Source organism: Sinocyclocheilus rhinocerous, unplaced genomic scaffold, assembly GCF_001515625.1.
Source record: "Sinocyclocheilus rhinocerous isolate Xijiao unplaced genomic scaffold, SAMN03320098_v1.1 scaffold1553, whole genome shotgun sequence".
NCBI classification, from domain to species: Eukaryota; Metazoa; Chordata; class Actinopteri; order Cypriniformes; family Cyprinidae; genus Sinocyclocheilus; species Sinocyclocheilus rhinocerous.
The window spans coordinates 22,195-33,463 of NW_015639764.1; the positions used below are offsets into that span (position 1 = coordinate 22,195).

The following is an 11,269-nucleotide window of genomic DNA, read 5'->3' on the forward strand; positions in this document are numbered from 1 at the left end:
CGCCTCAGCAACCACATAGCAACACGCTGAAAACTATTCCGACCGCCTCAGCAATCGCATAGCAACATACTGAAAACTATTCCGACCGCCTCAGCAACCGCATAGCAACACGCTGAAAACTATTCCGACCGTCTCAGCAACCGCATAGCAACATGCTGAAAACTATTACAAATGCCTCAGCAACCACATAGCAACACGCTGAAAACTATTCCGACCGCCTCAGCAAACGCATAGCAACATACTGAAAAGTATTACAAACGCCTCAGCAACCGCATAGCAACATGCTGAAAACTGTTACAAACGCCTCAGCAACCGCATAGCAACACACTGAAAACTATTCCGACCGCCTCAGCAACCGCATAGCAACACGCTGAAAACTATTCCGACCGCCTCAGCAACCGCATAGCAACACGCTAAAAACTATTCCGACTGCCTCAGCAACCGCATAGCAACATGCTGAAAACTATTCCGACCGCCTCAGCAACCGCATAGCAACACGCTAAAAACTATTCCGACTGCCTCAGCAACCGCATAGCAACATGCTGAAAAGCAATCCAAACACCTCATAACCGCATAACAACGCCCTGAAAACTAGTCCAAACACCTTAGCAACCGCATAGCAACACACTGAAATTGTAGTAGCTTGGCTTTATTGTAGTAGCTTTTGCAATTGTCTCTAAATTAAAATGACTTGATTCATTTAATTTATTTTAACATAACAAATGTAATGTAGCAGAATTTATAATTCAAGGTGATGATAAAGTGTCACTGATGTTGTCATGTTAAGAGGCTTGACTGTCGTTCTTTGACCTTTGACCCCAGGTTTGCGGCACCCCAGAGTATATCGCCCCGGAGGTGATCCTGCGGCAGGGTTACGGCAAGCCAGTGGACTGGTGGGCCATGGGCATCATCCTCTACGAGTTTCTGGTGGGCTGCGTGCCGTTCTTCGGCGACACACCGGAGGAGTTGTTTGGTCAGGTGATCACAGGTAAAGACACACGTACAATAAAAACACCAGATAGTTCACACGGAGAAACTTTCTCATGAATCCAAATAAAGAAGATGTACACAATGTCAAATATGCATGTGTGTAGATGACATCGTGTGGCCCGATGATGATGACGCCCTCCCCGCTGATGCGCAGCACCTGATCGCATCTCTCCTGCAGACAAACCCGCTGCTCAGACTGGGCACAGGTGACGTCACACACCTGCAGTCATGTGACCAGCTGTCACTAAAGACGCCGATGTAATCTAAATGTTAGAGCTGTTGACTTAGATAAGAGCTGTACTATAAGGCCTCTAAATCTGCTTGTATGAACCATGTTTGAAGCATTTGTAGCATATCTAAAAAAAAATTATACTTAAAAAAGCACATTTCTTGGCTGAAAAATAGTTAAAACGCTCAAAACTCAAATCCCTAAACCTACTTTTTGAACTTTGGTTCATTCTTGGACAGTATAACAGGTGAAAATGTCCCATAGACTTAGACAGAAGGAGGGACTCAAGGTCTGACCACCCAGAATACCTAAGTAACAACATAACAACCTTGCAGTATCACCCTAGCAACCACTCAGAACTTCTTAAGAAACCACCTAGCAACCACATAGTAGCAACTTTAATACCACTCAGAACCACCTGCATTAAAAACAACCTAGCAACAGCCTAGCAACCACTTAGAAGACCTTAGAAACCACATAGTAATAAGTAGTTAAAACCATTCAGAAGCACTTACTGCACAGCATGCATTAAAACACCCTAGCAACAGCATAGCAACCACTCAAGACACCTTAGAAACCACTAAGCAACCCATAGCAGGTATGAAACCACTCAGAACCCCCAACAACCGCATAGCATGCAAAAACACCCTAGCAACCACTCAGAACATCTTAGAAACCATCTAGCATCTAGCATATTCTTAAGAAAAATGTAAATATCTGTTTTTAATGATTACTATTATTAGTAGTTCATTTGATAATTTACTAAACATTGATTGTCTTTTATCATATTGCTGTCGTCACCTCACATGGTTTATTGTTTTAGTAGAGCCATACGTTCTGCATGCGCTGATTGAAGTCATGTGTTTGTGCGCAGGTGGAGCGTTCGAGGTGAAGCAGCATTCGTTCTTCTGTGATCTGGACTGGAGCAGTTTGCTCCGACAGAAAGCCGAGTTCATCCCTCATCTGGAGTCGGAGGAGGACACCAGCTACTTCGACAGTGAGTGACAGACAGATAGTGTGTGTTTGTGCTGTCGTCTGTTAGTGTGCGTTAGTGAGTAACTCATCTGTCTTTTTCAGCGCGATCAGAGCGGTATCATCACGTTCACTCGTACGATGAGGACGACACCAATGACGATGAGCCAGTGGAGATTCACCGCTTCTCCTCTTGCTCACCACGCTTCAGCAAGGTTAGACCTCTCTGTCTCATGAGAATGATTCTGCCGTTTACACAATCGCAAGGATTATGGGTAATGTAGCCCATTCAACGATTCATCTAGTGCATCTGAATCACAGGTGTACAGCAGCATGGAGCATCTGTCCCAGCTGGAGCACAAGTCTGTGGTGACCCGCCGAGAGCCCAAAGCTCACAGAGAAGATCGCAGTAAGAGAGAAAGTCTAGGCAGCCTGACCCTCCGAGACAAGACCTGGAGAACCGGATCCCCTGAGATGTAAGAAAGACAGAGGGCAACAACATAACAACCTCCCAGAGTAGCCTAGAAACCACCTAACAACAACAAAGTAGCACATTTAAAACCACCCAGTACTGCCTAACTGCACAACATGCACTAAAAGCGGCCTAGCAACCACTCAGAAAACCTTAGAAAACCACATAGTATCACATTTAAAACCACTCCCTAGCAACCCTTTCAGAACACCTTGGAAAACACCTAGCAACCACGAAGTCGCACATTTATAACCACTCAGAACTGCCTACCAACTGCATATACTAAAAACACCCTAGTAACCACCTAGCAATGCCATAGCAACCATTCAGAACACCTTAGAAACCACCTAGAAATGTTTAAAATCACCCAGGACTGTCTAACAACTGCATAGCATACACCAAAAACACCCTAGCAACCACCCTTTCTAGCACCTCACAATGTCTCGAGAAAATATAAACATCTAATTTTGATTAGAGAGACACATAATCTTCAGTAAACCCCTCTATTTGTCCTGCTGTCTCTGTAGGAAGCGTTTGTCGTGTTCAGAGTTGTCCTTCACTGAATCAGAGTCCAGTTCTCCCGGCGCGCGTCGGCGTTTCTCAGCGCTGATGGACACGCACCGCTTCGCTTCTCCACTAGAGGGAGACGGTGATGTGCACACGTGCCAAACACCCATCAAAACCAGGGGTTCATCACTAGAGGGCGCCAGCATACCCGTCGGCTCTGGACTGGTGGAGTCCAGCTCTACAGCGTCAGTGGGACATCCTGGAGGTGATTTAGTCTTATAATTAAAAATAAAGAACATAATTTCATACGTTCTACTGTTGTGCTCCTGGGTGTCAATCACTCAAAATACCGTCCAGTTTTATCTCACATTCATATGAATTAGTTTTGTATCTTCCTGTCTCTCAGATAAACTCCTGCGGCCTGCCGATGCCGCCACTGCCGCGGCTCCTCTACACATACCAGACTCGTTTGGGCCTCGCGTAGGAAGTGACCTCGTCTTACGAAGAGCGCGACATCATCAGATTCCGACTGACAGTGAGAAACGTAACGCAACTCGCTCAGGAACCAAAGTCATAAAGTCGGCCTCCGCCACGGCCCTGTCTGTCATCATACCTGCAGGTGAGACCTCAGACACCATTTCATTATTATTATTAATATTATAATTAACAACAACCAATAAAATCATAGCGCTTCAACATGAAAATAATATTTTCTTTTTGATTTTTGTATTTTTTTATGGCATGTTTTTATGTATAATAATAAAAATACATTAATAATGATTAATAATTAATAAAAATACAAAATAAAATGTAATCGCAAATCGCAACACTACTTTTCATACACTAGAGTGTACAAACACTATAAATGTCAACAACCAATAAAATATCAATAAAACATTTTGATTGTAAAAAATACAAGTTTTCTTTTTTGGTTTTTGTATTATTTGTGTACACATTCTATAATATAGACGTAAGACGTAATTTACGTTTTGTTTAATGTATAATAAAAAAAAACATATTAATAATGAGCCTTTTTGTGGGTCTCATTTATGAAACATGCAGATTTATGTGTAAATCGTTCGTAAAACCATTCTTATGTAAACTGTTCCATGCACAAATTTTGTGTAAAAAAATTAGCATGAAACAATTTCTCCCTGCTTTTGTTTAATGAAGTGTTTTTTTAGATAAGAAATGTCAACAACCTACAAAATCGCAAAAAAAAGTGTTCACCTTTGTACATTAATTGAATAATTATTTTTAGTCAAGCATTATCAAGCATTTCAATATACATTTGCGTTGACATGAGCTTTTGTAATATTATGATGGTTGGTTTCATAGTTGAGCAGCATGGTACGTCACCTCTAGCCAGTCCCATGTCTCCTCGCTCCATCTCCTCCAATCCCTCGTCTCGTGACTCGTCTCCGAGTCGTGACTACTCACCTACAGTCAATGTCCTGCGCTCACCAATCACTATCCATCGCTCTGGAAAGAAGTACGGCTTCACCTTGCGTGCCATCAGAGTCTACATGGGCGACAGTAACGTCTACAGCGTGCATCACATGGTCTGGGTATGGAAACATTCTGGAACGCTCTTCTCATTTATAGCTAAAGAATGTGTTACATGTGATGATTGACATTGCTTTCGTCCAATCACAGCATGTAGAGTCTGGTGGGCCGGCCCAGGAGGCGGGGCTTTGTGCTGGTGACCTCATCACCCATGTGAACGGGGAGTCTGTGCACGGATTGGTGCACACAGAGGTGGTGGAGCTCATTCTGAAGGTATGGGCATCACGAACACACCTGATAGTTACGTTACAGAGATATTAATCAATACATTTAACATGGCACATTAAATTTTCAGAGTGAAAGCAAAGTGACAGTCACAACCACTCCATTCGAAAACACGTCCATAAAGATCGGACCGGCCAGGAAGCTGAGCTACAAAGCCAAGATGGCCAGACGCAACAAGAAGTCAGTCGCAAAAGATGGACAAGAGAGGTCAGAAAGAGCAAATATATTTACAGAACCGTATACCACATACTGTATATATACAGTAATTGCTTTACTCAATTTGCCCCTCTCTCTGTGTCTGTCTACAGTAAGAAGCGCAGCTCTCTCTTTCGTAAGATCACAAAACAGTCCAACCTGCTTCACACCAGTCGTAGTCTGTCCTCTCTGAATCGCTCGCTGTCGTCTGGAGACAGTCTACCTGGATCGCCGACACACAACCTGTCACCTCGCTCGCCCACGCAGACGTACCGCTCTCCTCCAGACTCCGCCTTCCTCGGTCAGAGCTCCTCCCACTGCTTTATGATTATATTACAAATCTCATTGGCTGAATCTGTGGTGTTGTTTATACTTGTTTTAGTTTGAACAAGTAGTTTTTTATTATATGTATATACATTTTGTTATTTATTATATGTATTATTTATTTTTTATTTTACTACATGCAAGTATGCAAATTCAGATGCAACAAATTACAAGTGTGTAGTCGTTTTATATACTTAACATGCATTACAGTGCATTACAGCGACAGCAACAGTACTCAAGGTGGCGATAGAGTTGCTGTTTAATGTTTGTAACTGTGTGTATTAGCGCCCCTTGCAACAGTGTGGATATAGCAATACATACATGAATATCACTCATTATGTGCCTCATGCAGAATCCATTGTCTCTGAAGATCAAGTTTGTGGCTAGAAGCGTCTGTGTTCATATGCATGCAACATGAGATAACACACAAGAGTATGATTTGGGTAGACAAAGAATTTAAATAACATTAAACATGCACAAATGTCTGGTCACAAAATAACTCCTTCCTAGAGAAGAAAATTAGCCATGCCATGCAAAATTGAGTTTAAATTAAAACATGCTGCCTAATAGTATGTATTTGACAAACATTTGACCTACTAAAGATGATATTTCTGTGACACGTGGTGCTTCTTTCCTTTTGACTTGCATTGAAATGAACTACATTAACCTTTGATATTTGGCTTCAGTCAGTGCTGAGTGTTTTGACTGATTGTGTGCCAAGTTTCAAGTTTTTCAAGTTTCTTTGAGGTTCTGAGCTGTTCTGTCCTTGTCCTCTCAGGCACGTCGTCTCAGAGCAGTTCTCCAGCACCCAGCACGCCAAACTCGCCTGCAACATCTCAGCACATGCGGCCGAGCTCTCTTTATGGTCTCTCGCCCAAACTCCACCGGCAGTACCGTTCTGCTCGCTGCAAATCCGCTGGGAACATTCCTCTGTCTCCGCTGGCTCACACGCCGTCCCCTACTTCGTCTTCCCCGCCACCCATCGCTGGACACACCGTCGGCAGCTCCAACACCACACAGGCCTTCCCCGCCAAGCTCCACGCCTCTCCTCCAATCACCCGCCCCCGGCCCAAGAGCGCAGAACCACCCCGTTCGCCTCTTCTTCAACGGGTGCAGTCGGCAGAGAAGCTCGGCCCACCCCCTCCGCCTTCATTTCCGTCCTCCTCGTCTTCCGTGGGCTCGGACAGAAAAGGAGGGCTTTGCGTGTCCATGAGGAAGCATGGTTTGGAAGTTGTGCACGCCGAATACCGCCGGGAGTCGTTCCACTGTGAACACGCCCTCCAGAGCCTGATGGAGATTGAGGGCGAGAACACGCCTGGGGCTCCGCCCTCTCCACCCGACCAGACACCAACACACACACCCGCCAAGCTCACGATGAGTCCGGTGAGGCAGCTCGGGAGGCAGGACTCATTGGCGGGACAAGAGTCCGAGGAGAAAGCGAGGCAGCCCAACTCAAGTGAAGTCGTTTTAAGGACTGCGTCGAAAACCCAACCAGTAGCACCCACCTTGGATCCTAAATCAACCCAGTCTGGCGAGCCACTTCAGAAGGAGAAAGTGGCCTCCAAGTCTGAGTCTTCTCACGTATCAGTTGTCTTGACAGGGAAGGAAGCAGCCAGGGATATGGGAAAGAGCGAAACTCTTAATGCAATTGTATCTGGCCCCAAGATCCCAGAGCAGACGCCAGTTGTCCAGGGCTCTGGAGCACAGGAACTCAAACCCCATAGCCTTCAAACTGATGGTCCTAAAGGGCTGGAAAATGGAAAAGACATGGGAAAGGTCCCAGTGAAGGAGAAAACTGCGCAGGCAATGGCTCCTGAAGCAAACAAGTCAGGTAAAGGACCTCTAAACATTGAGGGGACTGCACCTAGTCTTGTTGCTGCACCGAAAGTCTCAGAAGCAGTTCCTGCCCAGTCCAAAACCATTGAAGAACGGGTTCAAACCCCATCGGGGTCAACCAGAGGCCCTCAAGAGGAAAGATGTCGCCTGGAAGCAGCCAAAGAGTCCCCAGCCTCTCCGTCTCCAACCGCCCGATCGCCTTGCGCAAGCAAATCACGTGCTGTAACTCCAGGCGACAGGTCCAGCTTCGTGACGCAGCTCACCAGTGTGGCTAAAACTGTGCTCGGGCCGATGAAGTTGGGCTCTCAGGATGGCGGCAAGGCCAAAGACAGCGCCAAAGCCAACGAGGACAAACGAGCCACCACGTTGGGAAAGTCTGAGGCCTCGTCTGGGAGTCGCCGTGGCTTGACGGGAACATGGCCCGGTCCTGGATCGTCAAAGCCTGAAAAGGCATCAAAGAGCTCTTCCAAGCATTCGTAATATTCTTAATGGGAACTTTCAGTTCGGAACTTTAAATAGGATGTGTTCCCAGTATTTGTCCAAATGCAGACTGTTCAAAAGACTCTACAGCCATCAAACCAAGATATAACACACACAAAAAATCAAGTAAAGGTGCTTCAAAATGACCGTTGTCAAATATGTTTGTTTTGCATATGCTGTAAGAATATATGCACCATTGTATGTGGATGTAGAACAAACCAGTATGTCTCTCTAGATGCATGTTACATGTATATTGTGAATCAATGAGTCAAAAAAATGAGATATGAAAAATGAAACAAAGACCTAATGCTAGTGAACACTGCACATCCAATCATTCCTGCCCGGTCTGTAGAGGGCATGACCTGTCATTCACCACCATATCAACCAATCAGTTTGGCAGATTTAGAAACGCGAGGTTGTTAAAGTGTTTACTTAGTGACCGACACCATAGATCTAAACGATCTCAGTCCAGTACCTCAGCAATACTGTTAAACTGCCAACAGTAGCGCTATACTAGAGGCAACAGAATGCCTAACTAGAGGTTTGGGAGGGTTTAACTGGTGGAAAATGGAATTGATTGTTGCACAAGGACAGAACTATATGTATAAGTGCTTGTTTCTGTTGTCTTAATTACATTTGCACTGGAAATGCCCAGCAGAAGTCAACATGAAATCAGAATTCACCATGTTTACTTTCTTAATGGATTGCAATGTTGTTTAATCTGCATAAAATGTAATATTTGATCCACCCGGACTAAGTCTGTAGTCAAATAGCTACTTAGTAGGAAATGCAGCCTTTTTACCGACTAGTTAATAGAGTAATTTAATGCATAAACAGATTTGGAAAAGAAGCATGACTGTTACGGAATTAAATTGGGTTGCAGATGTCGTTTCATGTTGACTTTTATGTGGATGAATTTAACTGTCTTTAGAAAGGAGTAAGGAGAGTCTATATAGTTTTAATTTGCCACCCTGAGACTGAAGGGAAAACCTCAAGGATGACATTGTTAAGAAATGATATTGAGATTATTAGATGAACTCTATGAAGAAAATAGGTCACTATGATGTCATCCTGTTGGAATATATATATTATAGGCCAGTAACTGCACTGTGGATTATACACTTGAATTCTTACAAATCTGACGAAGCCTGAATTATTCTTTAGTATATGCAGAAGAGTTTGTGAAGTGTGAGGTGGTACATGTGTAGATGTGTTTCATTTGACTCCATTCAGGGCTTTTAATTCACTTTTGCTACATTGTGTCCAACTTTTATAGGAAGTAATGACGTAGTAGGTTGACATGTAAACGTCTAGTGGTCTGCGAGAGATGAAACGATGTTTTAGAAGTGGCTTCATGTTACATGAGGAACTGATCCAATCTGTTTACACTTTAAATCACACGGTCACTCTCACGTTTGTGTGAACGTCCTTTGGAGACTCTGTGTAGTGAATCTAGCGATGTCTTAGGAGTGTTTGGTGCCATGATAATGCAATGATTTTCTTCCAAATCAGTCGATCCTTGATCCTTGATTGCCAATAGAGGACTTTACACTTCACCCAAATATATTAACCTGAATATGTTCTTTGGTATTTTCTTCTAGACGTAGTACCACAATAATAAAAATTTTTTTGGACATACACGATGGTATTGCCCTGAATATACATGGATATGTTAATGATTCAGTGGTGTATCTATGATCCATGGTATATATCAGGTACCATCATTGTACCATGGTAACACCACAGTACTTTTTGTGAGGATAATGTCATCTTTTATAAGTTTAATAATATTTGGGTAGGGTGTATATGCCTTTATTGTGTTTTCAGATTGGTTTGTGCTGTGAAGTGTGTGTATGTAGGATAGATCGTGTCAGTGAGTTTAGATTAGACACCGTTACTCACGCAACGAATACAAGCAATGTTACAGAATGCACTTTATTGATTTATCTCTTTGTATTTATTTATTTATTTATTTATAACGTTATTTGAATGATTTTCGCCCTGTTTGATTATTAAAAACTGCGCTGCTTTGCATAAATCTTCAAACTGTTTTACCTGTGAATTTTTTTGTACAGTCACTTCTTATATCATTGTTTATTTACAATTTTTTATGATTTCTCACCTCAGGCAATGTTATAAACGAATGCAATTTTAAAAAATATCAATAATAAAGTGCAGTAATAATGAATAAGCCAACTGTTTTGTGTTGTCTGTCCTCTTGTGTTTGTATATAAATGCTTAAATGATAAATTAAATATTGTTTAGTTATAGCAGGATTTGTGACAAATGATGTGCACATCAAAGTTTAAAATTGTACATATGTGCTGTATAAGCAGTGTTGCCAACAAAATTCACAGCAAATTAATTTCATATGTAAAATATGATACCATAACTATACAAAAAATAGATCAATAAAGGTACAAACTCTTACCATTTTCTGTTCCCTCAGACCAAACACTATTGTAATATGATTAAACCCAGTATAATGATCTAATACTTAGTGTACTTATTCTATGGCAAGCCATTTTAACTTTTAATGTTTAAAATGTACTAGCTATTTTCATGCTACTAGTACTTATTTTTTTAGACACTAGTAAATATTTGATGAGGTACTAGTACATATTCATTAACAACTAGTGTTTATTCTTTAGATGCTAGTGCGTGTTCTTTAGGTACTAGTACATCTTTAAGATACTTTTTCATTAGATACTAGTTCTTATTTATTAGATACTAGTACTTATTCCAGTAGCGACTAGCATTTAATTATACTTTACTTGTTAAGAAAAATTAGAACTACTTAATTTTTAGTTACTAGTCACTTTTCAGACCAAGGACATCCTGAACTTAATAGTTACTAGTACGTTTTGAATTTACATTTCTGCTCAGTATACTATTAATAATATTTTGAATATTAACAAACCATCAGGAAGCTGTTGGCTGGAGACGAGGCACATGATAGCGTTGCTAGTCAAAACTAGCAAATTTGAACGATTAAGGATTTAATATTGAAATACTGACAAAAATTCACTACGGGGAAAATTTATTCACATATATGTTGACTGTTTTGTTCATCAGTGCTCTGTAGATTAGACTATGAACACTCAGTTATTCTGATGTTTCATTTTTTGACATATGTTCTATTAAGGAACACTTTATTATAATGAAAATGTATTTTTGCCAGTGATGTAAATAATGTTTTTATGTCGTTCGCTATATGTTGTCATGTTATGTTATCATATGTTATGTTGTCAGTTTCTTCCCTCAGGCAATCCATCTCATGAACACTTGACAATAACTGTGGATCACACAACACTATTTATACACTCACACACTTATTTATCTAACACACATACTTAGTCTACATTTCAAATTTGCACTAATATACCTGTACATACAAAACTGTCTATTGTAATATACCTGCACATACAATTGTCGATTTATATATTTTTATTCCTTATTTACTTGTTCTATTT

At 41.6% G+C, this 11,269-nt stretch overlaps 1 protein-coding gene across 1 annotated transcript in view; it reads left to right on the forward strand.

The window, feature by feature from the left end:
* LOC107751642 (microtubule-associated serine/threonine-protein kinase 1-like) overlaps window positions 1–9,992 on the forward strand; it is a 28,834-nt gene extending 18,842 nt beyond the window's left edge. Inside the window, exons 8-19 of the mRNA XM_016567382.1 lie at window positions 823–988; window positions 1,095–1,196; window positions 2,094–2,216; window positions 2,297–2,406; window positions 2,513–2,667; window positions 3,191–3,435; window positions 3,577–3,789; window positions 4,509–4,738; window positions 4,827–4,949; window positions 5,032–5,168; window positions 5,270–5,457; window positions 6,259–9,992. Of these exons, the coding sequence (XP_016422868.1) occupies window positions 823–988; window positions 1,095–1,196; window positions 2,094–2,216; window positions 2,297–2,406; window positions 2,513–2,667; window positions 3,191–3,435; window positions 3,577–3,789; window positions 4,509–4,738; window positions 4,827–4,949; window positions 5,032–5,168; window positions 5,270–5,457; window positions 6,259–7,796 (3,330 nt within the window). The 3' untranslated portion in view covers window positions 7,797–9,992. The remainder of the gene's footprint in view (window positions 1–822; window positions 989–1,094; window positions 1,197–2,093; window positions 2,217–2,296; window positions 2,407–2,512; window positions 2,668–3,190; window positions 3,436–3,576; window positions 3,790–4,508; window positions 4,739–4,826; window positions 4,950–5,031; window positions 5,169–5,269; window positions 5,458–6,258) is intronic.
* The last annotated feature ends 1,277 nt before the right edge of the window (window positions 9,993–11,269 follow it).